We start from the raw sequence: 23,061 nt of genomic DNA on the forward strand, positions 1-23,061 counted from the left end.
GGCAAACTACCTGCCCTCCACGACACCTACAGCACCCATTGTCACAGGAAGGCCAAAAAAGATCATCAAGGACATCAACCACCCGAGCCACGGCCTGTTCACCCCGCTATCAATCAGAAGGCAAGGTCAGTACAGTTGCATCAAAGCTGGGACCTAGAGACTGAAAAACAGCTTCTATCTCAAGGCCATCAGACTGTTAAATAGCCACTCAGTTATACAACCCTGTCCTTTAGAGGCTGCTGCCCTATATACATAGACTTGGAATCACTGGCCACATGAATAATGGAACACTAGTCACTTTCTTAATGTTTACATACTGCTTTATTAATCTCATATGTATTTACTGTATTCTATTCTACTGTATTTTAGTCAATGCCACTCCGACATTGCTCGATCTAATATTAATATTTTTCTTAAATCTTTTACTTTTAGATTTGTGTTTATTGTTGTGAATTGTTAGATACTACTGCACAAGCATTTCACTACACCCGCAATAACATCTGCTAAATATCAATTAGTATTTGGTAGCATTGCCTTTAAATTGGTTAACTTGGTTCAAACGTTTCGGGTAGTCTTCCACAAGCTTCCCACAATAAGTTGGGTGAATTTTGGCCCATTCCTCCTGACAGAGCTGGTGTAACTGAGTCAGGTTTGAAGGCTTTCTTGCTTGCACACGCTATTTCCGTTCTGCCCAGGGCTTTGTGATGACCACTCCAATACCTTGACTTTGTTGTCGTTAAGCCATTTTGCCACAACTTTGGAAGTATGCTTGGGGTCATTGTCCATTTGGAAGACCCATTTCCGACCAAGCTTTAACTTCCTAACGGATGTTTTGAGATGTTGCTTCAATACATCCACATAATTTTCCACCCTCATGATGCCATCTATTTTGTGAAGTGCACCAGTCCCTCCTGCAGCAAAGCACCCCCACAACAACAAAAAAGCTTCCCTATTTTTCCTCCAAACATAACGATGGTCATTATGGCCAAACAGTTCTATTTTTGTTTCATCAGACCAGAGGACATTTCTCCAAAAAGTACAATCTTTGTCCCCATGTGCAGTTGCAAACCGTAGTCTGGCTTTTTTTTTATGGTGGTTTTGGAGCAGTTGCTTCTTCCTTGCCGAGTGGCCTTTCAGGTTATGTCGATATCGGACTCGTTTTGCTGTGGATATAGATACTTTTGTACCCGTTTCCTCCAGCATATTCACAAGGTCCTTTGCTGCTGTTCTGGGATTGATTTGCACTTTTCGCACCAAAGTACTTTCATCTCTAGGAGACAGAACACGTCTCCTTCCTGAGCAGTATGACGTCTGTGTGGTCCCATGGTGTTTATACTTGCGTACTATTGTTTGTACAGATAAACGTGGCACCTTCAGGCGTTTGGAAATTGCTCCCAAGGATGAACCAGACCTGTGGAGGTTTTTTGATTTTCCGATGATGAGTTTGAAGGTTTGAGTTTGAGTTTGAAGGTAGGCCTTGAAATGCATCCACAGGTACACCTCCAATTGACTCAAATGATGTCAATTAGCCTATCAGAAGCTTCTAAAGCCATGACACCTTTTTCTGAAATTTTCAAAGCTGTTTGAAGACAGTGTATGTAAACTTCTTACCCACTGGAATTGTGATACAGTGAATTATAAGTGAAATAATCTGTCTGTAAACAGTTGTTGGAAAAATGACCTATGTCATGCACAAAGTAGATGGCCTAACTGTCTTGCCAAAACTATAGTTTGTTATCAAGAAATTTGTAGAGTGATTGAAAAACGAGTTTTCGTGACTCCAACCTAAGTGTATGTAAACTTCCGACTTCAAATGTAGATACTGTAACCTCTGCATTGAAGAGTGTGAATGACATGGGTGCGTCCCAGTAATATTTCATTGCACCTGAAGTTTACACTCGTTCACTACTTCCCACAAATCGAAATAGCATTGGATTGGTGGAGGCATGTTCACTTCCCTTCACTGAAAAGGAATGACCAGGTGCACATGTGGGAGGAAGGAGCGATAATTGAGATGTAGCCACGATGGTTAAATGTTGTGAATCTGATACCATGTTAGACCTGTTTCTCTGATGGGCTCTCAGACTCAGTTTCTCCCCTCTTCCTCTCTCCTCAGGAGTACATGGAAGACCAGAAATACCGGGATGAGGAGGACCTCCCAGAAAAACTAGATTCCTTTAAAAGTAAGTCATTCTGCCAGGAAAGACCTTCCCGGCCTGGAATGTCAGATGTATCACTGTCCCAATTTTGGTCTGAATCAAAGAGGGGTGTGAGTAAGTTGTGTCTGTGGGTTTCCTGTGTGGGTGTGTGTGCCATATGTCAATGTGTTTATATTTTGTGTCTTTTTTTAGTGTGCCTGTGTGTTCTGACCTGATTTCCAAGTGGGTTATGAGGCCAGGTGGTTTCACAGTGGTCCAGACAGCAGGAATGTGGCTGCTCCTCCTCTCCTCTGGTTGTTCTTGTAATTCTAGGGCTCTGGGGGAACAGGTGGTTTTAGAGAGTAGAATGACACTGAAACCAGGACCAGATTAGTCCCCCCACCCAGCAGCAGCACCTTGTTAAAAAAAATACCTGGGCAAAACCCTGGTGTGTGTGTCATCATTCACTGGTCTGAGTGTGAGAGTTGCAGTGGTGTTCTGTGTGTGTATTTTACTTGCAAATCCTGAGATTATAAACATAGGCTTATCGCAGAGGAGGCTGGTGGGATGAACTACAGGAGGACGGGCTCATTGTAATTAGAGGTCGACCGATTAATCGGAATGGCCGATTAATTAGGGCCGATTTCAAGTTTTCATAATGATCAGAAATCGGTATTTTTGGATGCCGGTTTTCATTTAAGAAATGTTTTTTTTTAACATCATTGTTTAACTAGGCAAGTCAGTTAAGAACATTCTTATTTTCAATGACACCCTAGGAATGGTAGGTGAACTGCCTTGTTCAGGGGCAGAATGACAGATTTGTACCTTGTCAGCTCGGGGATTCAATCTTGCAACCTTACAGTTAACTAGTCCAACGCTCTAACCACCTGCCTCACGAGGAGCCTGCCTGTTACGCGAATGCAGTAACCCAAGGTAAGTTGCTAGCTAGCATTAAACTTATCTTTATAAAAATCAATCAATCATAATCACTAGTTAACTACACATGGTTGATGATATTACTAGTTTATCTAGCGTGTCCTGTGTTGCATATAATCGATGCAGTGCGTATTTGTGAAAAAGGACTGTCGTTGCTCCCATGTGTACCTAACCATAAACATCAATGCCTTTCTTAAAATCAATACATAGAAGTATACATTTTTAAACCTGCATATTTAGCTAAAAGAAATCCAGGTTAGCAGGCAATATTAACCAGGTGAAATTGTGTCACTCCTCTTGCGTTCATTGCACGCAGAGTCAGGGTACATGCAACAGTTTGGGCCGCCTAATTTGCCAGAATTTTACGTAATTATGACATAACATTGAAGGTTGTGCAATGTAACAGGAATATTTAGACTTATGGATGCCCACCCGTTAGATACAATACGGAACGGTTCCGTATTTCACTGAAAGAATAGTTTCCGGATTCAACCATATTAATGAGCTAAGGCTCGTATTTCTGTGTGTTATTATGTTATAATTAAGTATATGATTTGATAGAGCAGTCTGACTGAGCGCTGGTAGGCACCAGCAGGCTCGTAAGCATTCATTCAAACAGTACTTTCGTGCGTTTTGCCAGCAGCTCTTTGCAATGCTTCAAGCATTGAGCTGTTTATGACTTCAAGCCTATCAACTCCCGAGATTAGGCTGGAGTAACCGATGTGAAATGGTTAACTAGTTAGGGGGGTACGCGCTAATAGCGTTTCAAACGTCACTCGCTCTGAGAATTGGAGTGGTTGTTCCCCTTGCTCTGCATGGGTAACGCTGCTTCGAGGGTGGCTGTTGTCGATGTGTTCCTGGTTCGAGTCCAGGTATGGGCGAGGAGAGGGACGGAAGCTATACTGTTACACTGGCAATACTAAAGTGCCTATTAGAACATCCAATAGTCAAAGGTATATGAAATACAAATGGTATAGAGAGAAATAGTCCTATAATTCCTATAATAACTACAACCTAAAACTTCTTAAGTGGGAATATTGAAGACTCATGTTAAAAGGAACCACCAGCTTTTATATGTTCTGAGCAAGGAACTTAAACGTTAGCTTTCTTACATGGCACATATTGCACTTTTACTTTCTTCTCCAACACTTTGTTTTTGCATTATTTAAATCAAATTGAACATGTTTCATTATTTATTTGAGGCTAACTTGATTTTATTGATGTATTATATTAAGTTAAAATAGGTGTTCATTCAGTATTATTGTCATTATTACAAATAAATGTAAAAAAAAAAACGTCCGATTAATCGGTATCGGCTTTTTTGAAATCCTCCAATTATCGGTATCGGCGTTAGTCATAATCGGTCGACCTCTAATTGTAATGGCTGGAATGGAATAAATGGAATGGTATCGAACACATCAAGCACATTGAAACAACATGTTTGTCTCCGTTCCATCGATTCCATTCAAGTCATTACAATGAGCCCGTCCTCCTTTAGCTCCTCCCACCAGCCTCCTCTGGCCTATAGGAGAACTAGATAGAACCCTGGCGTTGTCTTTATTTCTCATAACAGCAAATGCTTGAAGGTATTGTTCCCGTTCGAGAGCGGGTGAGAATGAGCAAAGAGCAAGGACACAAGCCGTTATTGTTTTGGGAAAGAACGACAGGAGGCTTTCATGTAGCGTCCCACACTGTCTCAGCTGAGGCCTCAAGCCAACTGCCCCACGCCCCAGAGGCTCCAGGGGTTGATGTGTGTATCACACAAATATGTTTGTCAGAGCAAACTCCTAACCATGGTGAAAAGAGAGGGAGGGAAGGAGAGAGCGAGACAATGTGTGATTGTCCGTCCTTGCCCTTTATGCTCACAGCGAAGGCCTGATGGAAATAGAAGGGCGCACGGAATAGGGGAAGAGGAGGAAGAGAGAGAGGGCCTCCAAGATATTTCACTCATTTTGAAGACATGAGGAATATTGGAGAGGAGGAAGAAGCCACTTGTGTTGTTGAGACTATCAGTGTGTGGACGGATGGATGGTTGATTGACAGAGCGCTTCAGGACAAGAGGCCCACTCACAGAGCAGTGTGTAGGTTGGAGGCGGAAGAGGGGCCCTCTCCTCAGAGTTCACAAACAGGGTCAGCATTGTCCCCCGGCTGCCCCCTCATCCCTCCCTACACAGTGACAAAGTTCCACAACTCAAGGCCTCACACACAAACACACACACAGAGGCTCCATTGTGACAGGGGAAACAGCTAGGCCTAATCCAGAAATCGGACTAACTACAGAGTTCCAGAGAGAGAGAGAGTGAGTTCCAGAGAGAGAGTGAGTTCCAGAGAGAGAGAGAGTTCCAGAGAGAGAGTGAGTTACAGAGAGAGAGAGAGAGTTCCAGAGAGAGAGAGAGAGAGTTCCAGAGAGATAGTTTCAGAGAGAGAGAGAGAGTTCCAGAGAGAGACAGAGAGAGAGCGAGAGAGTTCCAGAGAGAGACCGAGAGAGAGAGTTCCAGAGAGACAGAGAGAGTTCCAGAGAGAGAGAGAGAGTTCCAGACAGAGAGAGAGAGACAGAGATAGTTCCAGAGAGAGACACAGACAGAGAGAGAGAGTTCCAGAGAGAGCTGTTTCTATCTCCACAACGAGACTTGTCATTGGAGAGGCACAGGGCAGTTGGCTACTGACTGATAAAGTATTAGGCTACTGCGTGAACTGTAGGCCAGGCCAAATGAGAGGATCTGTTCATTGCCATGAGGCCAGGACCATCTTTTTTCCTCGTTGGCCTGCCTGACCCTAGCCTGCCATTGCGAGACACACCTGCTATGACCAGCTGTGTGTGGGTGTGATGTGTGTGTGTGTTTTCCTTCTTCTTGGTCTTCTACCCTCTCCCTAATGCGTTCTGTTTGTGTGTGTTATTAAAGGCCTTGAACTTTATTAGGTGTTACATTGAGACACCTCCACCCTCCTTATTTAATCTGCTGTGTGTTAACCATGCAAGCTAACCATGCGGTTATGTGTCGATTTTTGTTTTGCAGACAAATATGCAGAGTTTGACCTGAATGACCAAGGAGAGATCGGTGAGTAGTGGAAACGACAAGTAGCCAGGTGCTCAACGTTGATACACAACTGCGGTGCTTTTGTGTGTGTGTGTGATCACTGAGCAGTAGTTTAAGACCTCCGTGTGTTGTGGGTATGGGATTAACCAGGGGTCTATGAGGGTTTCATGTATCACTATTGCGTCTCACTAGAAAGGTGATACTGTATTTGGCCTGCTGGCCTTGAAAACAGGTGTCAGATAAGGTGTTGTGTGTGTGTCTGTGTGTGTGTGTGTGTCTGTGTGTGAACCATTCTCCTCCTGTGTGGGTGTCCCCCTGCAGATATGATGGGGATGAAGAGGATGATGGAGAAGCTGGGCGTTCGAAGACCCACCTGGAGATGAAGAAGATGATCTCCGAGGTGACCGAAGGCATCAGCGACAGCATCAACTACAGAGACTTCGTCAAGATGATGCTGGGCAAGCGCTCGGCCGTCCTCAAACTGTGAGTGCATTGTGTGCTGTGTGTCTCGGGGGGGGGGGTGGTATTGGGTATGTGTACGGCACTTGTCGCCAACAAATGTACATTGGCATCTCTGGGTGGGTGTGTGACTGACTACATGCATCGTTACATAGGTCTCAGTGGACATTTGTTGGCTTTTGCTGTGTGTGTGGGAATTCACCCTCCGCTGTGTCAGCCAGTTTTTATCTTTCAGCAGGGGTCTGGGAAGACAGATGATGAGATCATCACTCGTCACATGGCACCAGCGTTTAATCGCCATGGTATTCATGGTGGGAGGAGCATAAAACAGACATGCCTCAGTACATACAGTCTAAGACTTTGCCCTGTCCAAAACCGCCATTCATCTAAGGGCAACACTTAAATAATAAGAAAAAAATACAAGGTAAACATCTCTGAGTTGAGACAGGAATGGGTCCTTCGAAAGCCAGTCAACAGGTGTTTTGGACAGGGTGACTTGTGTAAGCAGGGCCTAAAATTAACACCTGCCAATTGCGGGTAGATTTTTGGCATTGACGGGTAAGATGTCTATTTCACCAGCCACGTTGGCGGGTAGTCAAGGCTCCACAATGCAAGCATTTCACTCACATTTGGGAATAAAAATAGTCAAGTGCGATCACATTTATAGTTAAATAAATGCTGCAGTAGCTGTTTTCAATGTATTTCCTCCATTTTGTTTCACAGCTGGTAAATTAATCAAAGAATTACGAATCCGATATAGCCTATTCCACCTCGAGATTCAACACTGCCTCGCTTGGGGGATGTGCACACCTGAAGAGCTGAGTAAAATATTCATTTTTAGAAGTGCTGGGAACAGGCATAAAAGTTGGTCTAATTTACTCGAAACGAAAGTCTACTGAAGTGAGGTTGTCCTTGTGTTTCTTGGCTATTTACATTGTTTTGTTCACAAGCCAGGTTGTTTTTCTATGTTTGCGTTTCAACTGCTAGGGAAGAGAAGACGACGCTTCTGCTAGTCAGACTCAATCTCACAGGCACAAACTTGACTCGACATGATGTGTGATATTTTGGTCACAGAAATGTTATTATTCAATATACCACATCAGGTACTTCGTACTAGTAATACATGTACAAAGCATGCTCATCTTTTCTTTTTTTTTTTGTATTTTGTTGGTTATATGTTGGCTGTTAAACAATCTGAGTGGCTGGTAGATTTTTAAATCTACCTGCCACAGTGGCTGCTGGACCAAAAAGTACATGTTTTGCCCATTGTGCAAGCCCTTTTTAAAACAGGAAAACGTGCCCGGGATGGGGTGGGTTGGGTTTGGGCAGATATCTGCGGGTCTAGTCAGTGTGTGTTTGCTATTGCGTTTCAGCTCTAACTGGACTAAACTGGCCACTCATCATCAGGCAGAAACAACTTTTCTCCACTGCTCCTTCCACTCTTTCTTTGTTAATCTCTCTCTCTCACTCCAAATCTTTATCTCTCGCTCTCTCCCTCGCTCTCTATCCTTCATCAGCAGAGGTGGTGAGCCTAGTGAGAGAAAAAGACAGAGGCCTTTTCTCATTTGGGGAAAAGTCTGTCCTCCACCCTCTCTCCTCCGTCCTCTCCTCCGTAACCCGGAAACCGACAAGTGGTGGAGTGTTCAAGGAGATGTCAATTTTTTTAGTAGGCGAACGGAAGACTTGTCCTGTCCTCCTCGATAGCCACCTTACATCGAGGATAGTCATACGTATCCTACCTGAGTCCTTCCCAGAAGAGTTTTGGATTCTGCCACACCCCCTGTGAATCAGCGTTTGTTTTGTCAGAGGAGCACGCATTCAAAAACAGAATGCTACTTAACGTTTTATCTATGACACTTAACTTAATTTGTTTTTAAATCACTTTACACACTTATTTTGGTATCCACACTTGTAAATGTAATTTGCCTGATGACGCGTGAGTGGAGGAGTCTCATTTGAAACAATGAGACTCCTGCACACGTTCCCCCTCCCTGTCTTCCTCTCCTCGATTACCTTTTGACCTTTTTCAAAAAGGAGGCAAGGGAGGATACAGGAGTTGAGCAAATCCAATTGAGAAATGGCCAGAGTAAATGTTGCTACCTTTTTATTCTCTGTCTGAGTGATTTGAGACCCCCCCACCTTTCAAAAACCTTTCTCCCACTCCAGCCTTTTAAATGTGTGAATTTGATTGGACGTCAACCAAGTTGACCACAGCGATCTTCAACTGCTCTCTAGTTGTTTTATAGTGTTCTGTTTCTCTCCTGGGACGGAGAGGGAGAAGGGGGGGGGGGTTTGAGAGAGAGAGAGTGAGGGTTTTGTGGACAGAAAACAGGAGCTATTAAATAGTTAGTAAACTGTTATTCAGAGTTTCTTGGCAGAGGAACAATTGGTTTTGTTGCAATTACAGGGAAATAATTTGGGTCGGGTACTACTAACGGCCGGGGGGGTTCTGGGGTCAAGTCCAGTCCTATTGTTTCCTGGGTTGGCCATTTGAGTGCCAGAGTAAACTAAACACACATTTGGCTTCATGCACACACACACGCCAGGGTTTCCGTTAGCAAAATGTGGCGCCAGACATTTGACCGGCAACATTTTTTTATTTCTCAGACATTTGAGAAATGTACAGGACCCATATGCATTGGGTGCGCCAGCTGATTAGGGCATCTACCCACGGTGCTCAGAATGACTGAAATTACATTTGGAATATGATAATTCATATTAACAGAACATGCAAGTCAAGGATGCAACTACGTGCGGCCCTTCTTTCCGAATTCTGATGTGCACTTTGAACATTTTACTTTTCTAGACGAACAAGACGAGTAACGAACAGCAAAATCACTAGCCTATGTCAATCTACTATATAGTGCTCTTATTTACATATCCAAAATGTGCATAGGCTCTTGGGGAACTCGTACACTTGTGTAAGCCTCATGTCAGTGTCCAACCTTAACATGTGATAACAATACAACACAACAGAACAGATTAACCATAATTACATTTACTCACGGGTAGCCAAAAACAACTATCTGAAAACCATGCCCCTACTAAGCCACTCCTCCAGTCTTCTGATATGTCCCATTGGGTCATCTCTCTCAATAACTCAGCGTCAATAACCCAGCAATTTTTCAAGACATCAACCCAACTAAGTGACCCAATGCTTGCAACACAGCAGTTTGGTCATCCAAACCCAGAATGTTATGGAGTGTGTGGATGGGAGCATTGTTAAACTATGGGGGCATAGCCAAGGAAGCAAAAATAATGGCCTGCCCAGCATTTTTATACATGACACTATGTATGATGAGATGTCTAAACTCAGGAACCACACCTGTTTGGAAGCACCTGCATTTAATATACAGTACTTTGTATCTCTCATTTACTCCAGTTTTTCCATTATTTTGGAAGTTATCTGAAGGCTGACCAGAGGTTAGGCCTAGTAGTTAATGAATAACTGTGGATGGTTCTGTCTTGTCCCCAGAGTGAATCCTAGTTCAGGTCAGTGTGATGGGCTTAGCAGGTTTAGCGTGTGAACCACCACACGGTGAGAGGAGGAATCCCTCTCTTTCCTCATGGAGCCCAGCCAGCCAATTAGATGATCCTGAGTATTTTAGTGGAACTGTGGTGTGACTGTGCCTGACGGCTGACTGTGGCTCGCTACACTGTCATAAGGGAATCTTTTTATTGATTTTTTATTTTACCTTTATTTTACTAGGCAAGTCAGTTAAGAACAAATTCTTATTTTCAATGACGGCCTAGGAACAGTGGGTTAACTGCCTGTTCAAGGGCAGAACAACAGATTTGTACCTTGTCAGCTCGGGGGTTTGAACTTGCAACCTTCTGGTTACTAGTCCAACACTCTAACCACTAGGCTACCCTGCCGCCCCTACAGGCATACTTACCAAGGTTAAGTGCAGAATCACTGATCTACAAATCATCATGCATCCCAAATAACTACTCATTACATGATTTAAGATGCGCAAATCTGTTCAGGGCCTTGCTCAGGCTGATCCCCTAGAACACGCTGCTACAGTAGCCATTAAAAGCCATCCAGTGAAACCATTGGTAATGTAGTCAGGAACAGAGTGGGAAGTGGTTGCCAGGGACACGTTCGCCAGCATTGGAGTTGCCGTGGAGGCGGTTTGGCCTCCATTGGGATCAACACTCCTTATGAGCTTATAGGAGCTTTGCTGAGGTTAACCAAAAAAGGAAAGTAAAGACGCCTCGCTCTGAATAGAGGCCGTCAGCTCTCTCTCTTTCTCTCGTTTTCTATACACATCGCTCCCTTTGTCTATCTCCTTTGTTTTCCCTTAGTAAAACAAACAATCTGTCTTCCTCCTTCATTCTCTCAATGCCTTTCTGAGTATCTCCATCCGTCTATTTTATTCCTCCTTCTCCAGTGTTTCACTTTCAATCTTTCACCTCCCTCCCCCTTTGTCTTTTTATTTGCACTCCTATCGCTCATATTCATATTGTCTCACTCTGTAGTTCTCTCATTCCCTTGTGTGCTTGTCATTCTCTCTATCCCAATCTCGCTCTCACGCTCTCTGTGTTTTCCATTAGTGCCGGCTGTCTGCTAATCAGCCGGTTGCAGGCTCATTTTCATCTGGCTATATTTTACCACTTCATATTAACTAGGCTTCTTTTCATGTAAAGGTTTTGATTCGCTAGTCCGTCGAGCCCGCTCCCGCTAGAATGAACGATATGCATCTTCTGACGATCTATTGATAGGACAGTTGCCTGTCCGTCAGTCACAAAGTGAGCGATGACAGGGAAACGCAGCAGCGAGGATGAGGCGAAGTGAGAGGTTTCACTCTCACCAAAATCTGTCCAAAATGGGCTTATTTTGGACCAAATCTGCCTGCCTGCCTGCCTTTGGGACAACGCCTCCCATTGTTAGGGTGGAGACATTAACATCTCGTCATTTACATTAATGCTGGGCATTATACCGCATTTTACTATATACCAGTATTGGTGCACGGACCGGTTTTGTTTTTTTACTTTCCCTATAACGGTATTTGAATGTTTGGTTTGTTAAATGTGATACGCCGTGTGTAATGTCCATTTGTATAGTTTACTCCACCACTGGAGTCATCCCTTTCCCCTCTCTCTCTCTCCATGCCACTTTTCACGCAGACCTAGTCCCATCCCCTGTCACTGAAGGAGCGCATTTGTTGTTGCTTGACCACGAGACACTTTCGTTCAGTCTGCATGGTCAATGCAGCACACACAACAACTTGGATCCACAAGTGTTCTATAATTACAATATTAGTTTGTGTTTCTTACATCTGCAAACAGTTTGTATTTTCTTAGCAAGTTAAGCTAAATCGTGTTAGCCACTGTTAGCCACTAATGCTAATTGCTAATAGCTGGCTGGCTAGCTAACTAGCTAATAAAATTACTGAGTCCGAGCAAACGTAACTAGCTAATGCAGCCTGATACCAGTACTGGTGGAGGCCTAAATCAGCATGTTGTTTGTTCAACAGTATTGTAATATTCATATGTGTAAACATACTGAATTGTAATTGGATGCATTTTACCGCCATATCATACTGTGCTATGATTGGTTAAGACCACCCAAATGGTTAGGTCATGGGCAGTTTGATCCTGGTTGGCGATCTGTGAACATGCCAGTTATAGCTAGCTAATAAAGAGCTACGTTAAGAAATATCCTCTAGTACTGCATTTTATTATTTTGTACAAAGTGTGCAAAACAAGACAAGTATCTTATAAATCAAAGAGGAATAAGCGAGGCATGAATATGTTGCCTACATGAATAAAGATTTAATGTAGCCAAAGTTTATAGGGTCCCCTAGGAAAACATGGACCATCACTTTGGTTCCTACCCTGTCACAATTACTCCTCCATGGCATTTTCATTCGTTGTCATGTCAAACAACACTGTATTCAAAGTGCCCACTATTATTTATATTCTAACTATAGAGTTAGAATAAACATTCTATTTCCATGATTCCAAACATTCAAGTTTTTGATCTAAATCGCAGTTGCAACATTTGGTTAAAAATAAGGCCTAGTTTTTTTGCCCATATAGTGGCAGTGTGGAAATTATCTAAAATGAGTGCAGGAAATGCAGAAATTGATGGAAATGCAGGAAATAATTTTAGGTTGATGTTGATATGAACAGTATTAAACAATCAGAATGGAGAAAGACCCATAGAAATAAATGTGGAATATATGTGTTGCCACCCTAGGCTCACGCACTACTCATAACGCAAATGTAGAACTTTTCTTAATCAAAAACTTAAAATACCGTCAAATTTGAAAAATACCATGATATATTTTGTCCATATCGCCCAGCCCTAATTTATAAAAGGTGTCGATCTGACTGAAATAAAGTATTAACTCCTATATCCCTTTAACCACGTTGCATGATTTATGTCTGTGGAATCATATTGGGACAAGTGTACCTTTCCTAAGATGTCGGGGTTTGCCAGACAGTGACGCTAAAATTAGTGACGTCTCGTCAGTGAAGCCTAACCAATCGCATCCGTGAGAGAGACGTTCATTTGGCTCTCTATTTTGCACAGGCTACTGGTAGGCCTAGGCTGTTTGGCGATTATCTGCAGTGCAGATACGTTCTGAAAACATTTGATGAAGATGGTGAATCATTACTGCAGGAACAATGGGCAGTGGAGAACCTTTATTCTGATCCAAAAATGATAATTAGGTTTCATGGACTCCAGGCATTAAAACGGAATTCAACAATATTCAAAAATGTATTGAACATTAATTCATAAGACATGAAGAGAATGCATCAGTGATTCGTATTTCCTGCAACTTTGTGAATGAGGCCACGAGAATGCCCCTGTGTGTGGCCGTTAGTGATGATCAGGGGCGCAACTTTCACTGGGGATGGGGGGGGACATGCTGGTTGAGACAATACCAAGAGTGTGCAAAGCTGTCATCAAGGCAAAGGGTGGCTACTTTGAAGAATATAAAATGTATTTTGATTTGTCTTTTTTTGCTAGAAAATAGTAAATATAAAGAAAAACCCTTGAATGAGTTGGTGTGTCCAAACTTTTGACTGGGTATACAGTTGAAGTCGGAAGTTTACATACACTTAGGTTGGAGTCATTAACTCATTTTTCAACCGCTCCACAAATTTCTTGTTAACAAACTATAGTTTTTGCAAGTCGGTTAGGAAATCTACTTTGTGCATGACAAGACATTTTTCCAACAATTGTTTACAGACAGGTCATTTCACTTATAATTCACTGTATCACAATTCCAGTGGGTCAGAAGTGTACATGCATACACTAAGTTGACTGTGCCTTTAAACAGCTTGGAAAATTCCAGAAAATTATGTCATGGCTTTAGAAGCTTGCTAATTGACATCATTTGAGTCAATTGGAGGTGTACCTGTGGATGTATTTCAAGGCCTACCTTCAAACTCAGTGCCTCTTTGCTTGACATCATGGGAAAATCAAAAGAAATCAGCCAAGACCTCAGGGGGGGAAATTGGTTCATCCTTGGGAGCAATTTCCATACGCCTGAAGGTACCACATTCATCTGTACAAACAATAGTACGCAAGTATAAACACCATGGGACCACACAGCCGTCATACTGCTCAGGAAGGAGACGCGTTCTGTCTCCTAGAGATGAAAGTACTTTGGTGCGAAAAGTGCAAATCAATCCCAGAACAACAGCAAAGGACCTTGTGAAGATGCTGGAGGAAACGGGTATAAAAGTATCAATATCCACAGTAAAACGAGTCCTATATAGACATAACCTGAAAGGCCACTCAGCAAGGAAGAAGCCACTGCTCCAAAACCGCCATAAAAAGCCAGACTACGGTTTGCAACTGCACCTGGGGACAAAGATCATACTTTCTGGAGAAATGTCTGATGAAACACAAATAGAACTGTTTGGCCATAATGACCATTGATATGTTTGGAGGAAAAAGCGGGAGGCTTGCAAGCCGAAGAACACCATGCCAACCGTGAAGTACGGGGGTGGCAGCATCATGTTGTGGGGGTGCTTGGCTGCAGGAGGGACTAGTGCACTTCACAAAATTATGTGGATATATTGAAGCAACATCTCAAGACATCAGTTAGGAAGTTAAAGCTTGGTCGCAAATGGGTCTTCCAAATGAACAAAGACCCCAAGCATACTTCCAAAGTTGTGGCAAAATGGCTTAAGGACAACAAAGTCAAGGTATTAGAGTGGTCATCACAAAGCCCTGGGCACAACCTCAATCACATAGAAAATTTGTGGGCAGACCTGAAAAGGAGTGTGCGTGCAAGGTCTACAAACCTGACTCAGTTACACCAGTTTGTCAGGAGGAATGGGCAAAATTCCCCCAACCTATTGTGGGAAGCTTGTGGAATGCTACGCGAAATGTTTTACCCAAGCTAAACAATTTAAAGGCAATGCTACCAAATACTAATTGAGTGTATGTAAACTTCTGACCCACTGGAAATGTGATGAAAGAAATAAAAGCTGAAATAAATCATTCTCTACTATTATTGTGACATTTCACATTCTTAAAATAAAGTGGTGAACCTAACTGACCTAAAACAGGAAATCTATACTAGGATTAAATGTCAGGAATTATGAAAAAAAAAAAAAAAAAAAGAGTTTAAATGTATTTGGCTAAGGTGCATGTAAACTTCAGACTTTAACTGTGTGTGTGTGTGTTTGTGTGTGTGTGTGTGTGTCATCTATATGTCACGTTCTGACCCTAGTTCCTTTGTTATGTCTTTTGTTTTGGTATGGTCAGGGCGTGAGTTGGGTGGGTTGTCTGTTCGTTTTTCTATAATTTGGGATTTCTGTGTTCAGCCTAGTATGGTTCTCAATCAGAGGCAGCTGTCAATCGTTGTCCCTGATTGAGAATCATACTTAGGTAGCCTGGTTTCACTTTTGAGTTGTGGGTGTTTGTCTTCGTGTCAGTGTTTGTTACCACTCTGGGCTGTTATTCACGTTTATTGTTTTGTTCCAGTGTTCTGTTGTGTTTTGATTAAACATTATGGACACTTACCACGCTGCGCATTGGTCCTCCGATCCTTCTCGCTACTCCTCCTCAGAAGAGGAGGACGAGATCCATTACACTATATATGTATATATACAGCCTGAAACTGGGAGAAACGGAAACCTGGAAAAACAAAACCTTTAATAAATGTGTCTGTTTTTAATAAAATACATAATTTGAAGAATAAACATTGATTTTTCCAATCTGGGAAGTAAACTCGATTAAAGTATTCCAATAATTTTACTGTGCATTTCAGATGGAATCAAGGCATTAGGATGGACACAAATATACCTCTTTCTGCAAATACATTTGAACTACTTCTCCGATTTGGCCGGCTACTCTATGTACTGTCCTTGTGGAAACACTGTCTTTCCCTCCCTCTCTCTCTCTACTCCATATCTATTTAGACCAGTGTGTCCTTGTTGGGGGCATAAGCCCCCTGTTAAACTCAGCAGGGCGTCCTGTTTTGATCGCCCCCTCTGGCATGACTGCTCGTTAGGGACTGTGTCATTAGTGACTGTCGTTAGGGACTCTCGTTAGTGTGGGACACTGAATGGACACGGCACTGAAGCCATCTTAAATCCTGCCCAGCTCTCAGTTCCCAGGCACTGGGAATAGAATAGAGGCAGTCTTGGGAGGGTTGCCAAGCATGTTCCCCAAACCCCATCCCTTGGTGCATGGCCCAAATCCTGCTATAGCATACACATGTGAACGTACTCTCTCTCTCTCTCCCGGTCTCGCAATCATTCACTCACTCTAGGGCTGTCCCCGACTAAAATAAATCTTTGTCGACTGAGAGTCGGCTGTTCTTTCAACCAAACGATTGGTTAACATTTTTAAACGTGTATTTTTCCATATATAGACACACCCTATGTTTGAATAAAATCAGCTATATGTAGGCTACTGACCTTGCTGATGCTTTAAGCACTGCGATTAAAAGTTAAGACACAGAAGACACACAAATTAGACTCCCAGTTACACAATAAATGTTCCTTTTGTTCCATAAAGATTATTTTTATATCCAAAACACCTCTGTTTGTTTGTCGCGTTATGTTCAGAAATCCACAGGAAAGAGCGGTCACGACAACGCAGACAAATTCCAAATAGTTTCCGTAATGTCCACAGAAACATGTCAAACGTTTTTTATAATCAATCCTCAGGTTGTTTTTAAAATATATAATCGATAATATATCAACCGCAACGGTCTTGTTCAGTAGGAGAGGGAACGGCAATGGCTGCCCAAACTCTGTTGCGCGAGCAAAACTTGTGCGAACACTTGACACGATGTTATCGTTCTGGCTCATTTTTCTAAATAAAAGCCTGAAACTATGTCTGAATACTGTGTTGACACCTTGAGGAAGCAATAGGAAAAGGAATCTGCTTGATATCCCTTTAAATGGAGCAAAGGGAGGCTATGGAACATGGAGTTTTCAAAATAGAAGCCACTTCCTGGTTTGATTTTCCTCAGGGTATCTTCTGCAATATCAGTTCTGTTATACTCACAGACAATATTTTGACAGTTTTGGAAACTTTAGAGTGTTTTCTATCCAATACTACTAATAATATGCATATATTAGCATCTGAGACTGAGGAGCTGGCTATTTACAATGGGCACCTTTTCATCCAAGCTACTCTACTGCCCCTGCAGCCATAAGAAGTTAACCTAATAAAAACAGTTACGTAGGAATGGTGTTTGTGCAGTAGGCCTAATACATTATCACAGCATATTGGCTATATGCCTGGCCTGACAATATCGTTCTTCTCAGATCATATTACACTGAACAAAAAATATAAATGCAACATGTAAAGTGTTGGTCCCATGTTTCTTGAGCTGAATAAAAGATTCCAGAAATGTTCCATACGTACAAAAAGCTTTTTTCCTTCAAATGTTGTGCACAAATTTGTTTACATCCCTGTTAGTGAGCATTTCTCCTTTGCCAAGATAATCCATCCACCTGACAGGTGTGGCATATCAAGAAGCTGATTAAACAACATGATCATTACACAGGTGCACCTTGTGCGGCCATTTTAAAATGTGCAGTTTTGTCACGGAACACAATGCCACAGATGTCTCAAGTTTTGAGGAAGCATGCAATTGGCATGCTAACTACAGGAGCTGTTGCCAGATCATTTTATGTTAATTTCTCTACCGTAAGCTGCCTCCAATGTCGTTTTAGAGAATTTGGCAGTACTTCCAACCGGCCTCACAACCCTAGACCACTTGTAACCACACCAGCCCAGGACAACCACATCTGGTTTCTTCGCCTGCAGGATCGTCTGAGACCAGCCACCTGGACAGCTGATGAAACTGTGGGTTTGCACAGCCGAAGAATTTCTGCACAAACTGTCAGAAGCCGTCTCAGGGAAGCTCATCTGCTTGCTCGTTGTCCTAACCAGGGTCTTGACCTGACTGCAGTTCGGCGTCATAACCAACTTCAGTGTGCAAATGCTTACCTTCGATGGCCACTGGAATGCTGGAGATGTACTCTTAATGGATGAATCCCGGTTTCAACTGTAGCGTGCAGATAGCAGACAGCATGTATGGCGTCGTGTGGGGTGAGCGGTTTGCTGATGTCAACATTGTGAACAGAGTGCACCATGATGGCAGTGGGATTATCGTATGGGAAGGCATAAACTAAGGACAATGAATGCAATTGCATTTTAACAATGGCCGTTTGAAAGTACAGAGATACCGTGACGAGATCCTTGAGGGCCATTGTCATGCCATTCATCCATCACCATCACCTTATGTTTCAGAATGAAAATGGCCCCATTTGCAAGGATCTGAACACAATTCCCGGAGCTGAAAATGTCCCAGTTCTATCATGGCCTGCATGCTCACTCACCAGATGTTACCTATTGAGCATGTTTGGGATGCTCTGGATTAGAGGTCGACCGATTATGATTTTTCAACGCCGATACCGATTATTGGAGGACAAAAAAAAGCCGATGCCGATTTAATCGGCCGGTTTTTATATATATACACACATTTTTGTAATAATGACAATTCCAACAGTACTGAATGAACAATGAACACTTTTATTTTAACTTAATATAATACATATGGGCTTTTGAATAGGTGTTCTTAAGGTGATTCCACAGGTTGGTGGTATTTTTTTATTTAGCCGTTGCTGACCCCATGCTTACATCTTTATCACAAATAAGACACCTTGCATTCCCTGGTGCCAATTCCATGTAATAGTCCCACACTGGTGCTCTGCTTTTCTCTGCCATCTGTAAAACACACACACAGCTCTGAAGTGACAATTATACTGAAGAGTCTGCTTAGGAGACAAATACTCTCAACTGTTTGAATTAAAACTAGAGTTTAAGTTACCTGTGATGAATGTTGAAAACAAAAACTGTCATTTATATATGCAGGAAATCCTATTTTAATAATGGACATGGTAAGAATTGACTACCAAAGTGCGAGTCATAATTCCCATGACACCTTCTAGCAAAATCTGAAAATGTATTTATTCCATAGGATATTTTTAGATTCACTTAAAATAAGGTCTGTGTTTCGTGTAGGCTTACACCACCTTGCCAATTTTATAACTGTATAGATATCCATAGGACACGGTAACTCTGATCAATATTGAGAGAGGGTCCGCCTCTCATGTTCCCTGCTCTTTCCTTACTTTCATCAGTTGAAACAGACCAGAGAGAGGGGACACCGTCTTCCACCTGATGGCGAAACTCGAGTCGCACCGTATCTGCCTCAGTCATGCACAAATTCATGTTGTTCCTGGGACCAGAGAAGGTCTCAATTAAAATATACACGATGAGCTGCTAATAATAATTAGAAATGCAGGACAATCGATACACTTGACTACTCTTTCATTGCAGAGGCAACGCGACTGATGTTTTCTAATAGTGTTGAATAAAAACTGTTGACTGTGCTTAATAAAAACGTGAACTCACTCGTAAAAACAGCAGCTTTTTACTGTATTCTTTGACAGTCTCGTACTGGTCATGGTTTTAAAAGTCATGACATTTCACGTAGGCTAGTGTCAAACTTTGCTGTGGCCTAGGTCTTGGAAGCTGTAGGCACAGTGATATGAGGTATCTGATTGGCCAGCGCAGTAGGCGCTCTCGATTTAGCCACAGATCTCCCGGTCCGCAGGGCTTCTGAATAAAGTGTGCCTACCGCAACAACGTAACACTGGGGGGGGAAGGAGCACAAAGCTTTTATCGTTGGCTTTTCAACTGAAATCTTTTGTGATCGACTTGGAATGCCTTGAAGATCGACCAGTCAATTGGTTGGTGACCACTGCTTTACTGCCTTGTTGCAAACAGGATACATGTTTTGGAATATTTTCATTCTGTACAGGCTTCATTCTTTTCGCTCTGTCATTTTAGGCCTATGTTAGTATTGTGGAGTAACTACAGTGTTGGTGATTCATTCTCAGTTATCTCATATCACAGCCAATAAACTCTGTAATTGTTTTAAAATCACCATGGCTTCATGTTGAAATCCCTGAGCGGTTTCCTTCTTCTCCGGCAACTGAGTTAGGAAGGGTACCTGTATCTTTGTAGTGACTGGGTATATTGTTACACTATCCAAAGTGCAATTAATAACTGCACCATGCTCAAAGGGATATTCAATGTCTGTTTTTTTTTTTTTACCCATCTACCAATAGGTGCCCTTCTTTGCAAACCATTGGAAAAACCTCCCTGGTCTTTGTGCTTGAATCTGTGCTTGAAATGCACTGCTCAACTGAGTGAACTTTAAGATAATTGTATATGTGGGGTACAGAGATGGGGTAGTGGTTTAAAAAGCATGTTAAACACTATTATTGCACACAGAGTGAGTCCATGCAACTTATTATGTGACTTGTTAAGCACATTTTTACTCCTGAACTTATTTAGGCTTGACATAACAAAAGGGTTGACTGCTTATTACTCATACATTTCACCTTTTCATTTTTAACTAAGTTGTAAACATTTCTAAATTGTAAATTCGGGCTGTAACACTACAGTATGTGAAAAAGGTCAAGGGGTGTGAATACTTTCTGAAGGCTATGGGAGACTGCCATAGCTTTGAGTTTGTTTTTCAGTCCACCACTGACCTCTCTCTCGCTCTGTTTTTCTCCCCCCCAGGGTGATGATCTTCGAGGACAAGGCTAATGGGGCCAGCTGTAAGCCTGACGGGCCTCCACCCAAACGGGACATAGCCAGCCTGCCATAGACCCAGGACATCCAGAGCCTCTAGACTACAGAGGGGTCATAGGGACCCGACCTCGACCATTTCACCATCCTAGGCCCCTGCACTCAGCCAGGGACTTGTGTACATAGCCTTATCAACTCCCCACCTCAGGACGCACACGCGTCCCAGAAGGGGGGGGGGGGTGTGTGTGTATCCTCCTCTGTTCAAAACATGTGGGAAAAAAAGAGGGAGGAGCAATCTCTTAACTATATATATTTGCTGTGAAGACGTTAAGGCAGATTAGCTTTTTTTATGACCAGTACATACCTGTATATATTTATATTGATTATGGCGATGAGAAATAAGTATTTTTAATTAGCGTGATCACTTGTAACCCCTGGCGATAACTGTGGAATTGAGTCGTTTTGTGAATATGAGCAAATTGTTGTTGTGTTTGCTGGGGATCAAACTAACAGAGGTGACTGTTTTGTATGTATGTGTTAATGAGAAGATTGTGTGTCAACAACTCACATGTTCTACAGCAATCTGTGTATGGATACTAGTGAATTTATCATTAGGCCTGTTTTATCATGATTTCAATGTGGCGTTTAACCGTTTGACAGATGTAATGATTTCAGTGTAGTTGTAGTTAAGAGGTTTGGGGAGCTTGTTAGCTGTGACCCGTTTTAGGGAAACTAACCCAAATCCTTCATCTTATTTTCCACACCTCCCTCTCCCCTATTTCACCCACCCCACCACCACCACCACCACCAAATGTTCTAGTTTCTCTTTCAGATATTATATTTTTTAATCGTGTTAAAGTAGCATGCTGGTGATTTTAAAGCACACATAATAATAAGAGCACAGTTATTTTTAACACCTTTACACACAGTTGTCAACATCGTCCCACATGTTGGATTAGTGCCATGCAGACTCTGCTTGGTCATCGTCTCACTAGGTCAGGTTTGAGAGATTATGGTCCAACCCCATTATTTCAGACTAGAGATGGGTTACTGTAGTTGGGATTAGGATTAGGAAGGGGGTCGGGGGGCATTCGGTCAGAGTATGATATGACTCTAGATCCGGTGTTGTAGATCGACACTGACTTTCTCAACCTAAAGGTTCCGGGGTGAATGGGTTCTCGTGAGTTGAGTTTAGGATTCAGGAAAGATTGGTTTTACAGTACGTGCACACAATGAAGATTCTCAGCCTGTTAGTATGAATTATGATTAAATCACATTCTTTCCAAGTGCCTAAAGTAGCATGTGGATGGAAGTCAGAGAGAAGAGTAGAGGATGGTGGAGGAGGTTTAGAGTTGGTCTTTATTCTCCCTCCTGAACCAGACCATTAAGTTGTGTTGTAGGTTATTGGAAGATGATTTTAAAGGTGTTTATTCATGTGTATATTAGGGTAAGGCGTTTCTTGTTTGGTAATGTATCCCTAGGTCTAGGCTATCAGATACTGCATTGATACTGGAGATCTGAATACATCTATGAAGTGATATTAGATACGCAGCTCATGCCAGTGTCCCACATTTCCCGGCCTGACTATCCTAATCTCCATAGTGGCACCTCTTGACTTCCGAATTTCTATCTCGTCTTTGTAAAATGTGATGTACCTGTCCCATTTCAAATGGTATTATCTCCATCTTGCTATGTTTTGCTATTATCTTGTTCTTGAAAAAATATATATTTTCATCTCGTCTTATTCTGTACTTCTTCCTCTTCTTACTTCTCAGTCATTCCCCATCTCAGGCCGGGTTCATTTGTTTGTCACGTAAATTCTCTAATCTGTGCCTCAGCGCTGCTTTTCTATCTTTCGTTTTTTTCTCGAACTCACACTTAACATGGAATATAATAGTAACCGTAGTATTTTAATTCATTAGCTTTACATTTTGTTAATGGAACGTCAGTTATGCATTTTCATTCCCAGTGTGTTGGGTAGAGGTCTTTTTAGTGGTATTTTCATTTAACCACCCGGACAATGCACATTTTTGTTTTGCAAACACCAAAGGAATTAAAGTTATTTCTGTTACACCGGCATATTTGTTATTGACTAGTTTGTTGTATGAGTAGTTGTTTGACAGAGTGAAGAAACTGTTCAATCAAACACTGAAACCAGCTTTCCTGTTTTTCCAGTCATGTTTGTAGGTGGACGGAAATAGGGGTTTAATGCTGTCACTTCTAGAAACAGAGAGGATTCCACTATGTCACAGGGTGTTTTAAATCACATAAACATGATCATGTACATGGATGTGGTTTATTCTAAGGTACTGTGTTTCAACCCATTTTGATATACAGTTATTGCTTCATTTTAAACCATAGACTTAATTTAATCCCATTTACAGTGTACTTTATG

General features: G+C 42.2%; 1 protein-coding gene across 1 annotated transcript in view; it reads left to right on the top strand.

Annotated features, from left to right (window-relative positions):
* Positions 1-22,745, top strand: part of aif1l (allograft inflammatory factor 1-like) — a 36,765-nt gene extending 14,020 nt beyond the window's left edge. Inside the window, 5 exon segments of the mRNA XM_029620257.2 lie at positions 2,117-2,183; positions 6,092-6,133; positions 6,434-6,472; positions 6,475-6,595; positions 20,658-22,745. Of these exon segments, the coding sequence (XP_029476117.2) occupies positions 2,117-2,183; positions 6,092-6,133; positions 6,434-6,472; positions 6,475-6,595; positions 20,658-20,745 (357 nt within the window). The 3' untranslated portion in view covers positions 20,746-22,745.
* Positions 22,746-23,061: the final 316 nt, after the last annotated feature.

Source organism: Oncorhynchus nerka, linkage group LG19 (assembly GCF_034236695.1).
Source record: "Oncorhynchus nerka isolate Pitt River linkage group LG19, Oner_Uvic_2.0, whole genome shotgun sequence".
Classification (NCBI taxonomy): Eukaryota; Metazoa; Chordata; class Actinopteri; order Salmoniformes; family Salmonidae; genus Oncorhynchus; species Oncorhynchus nerka.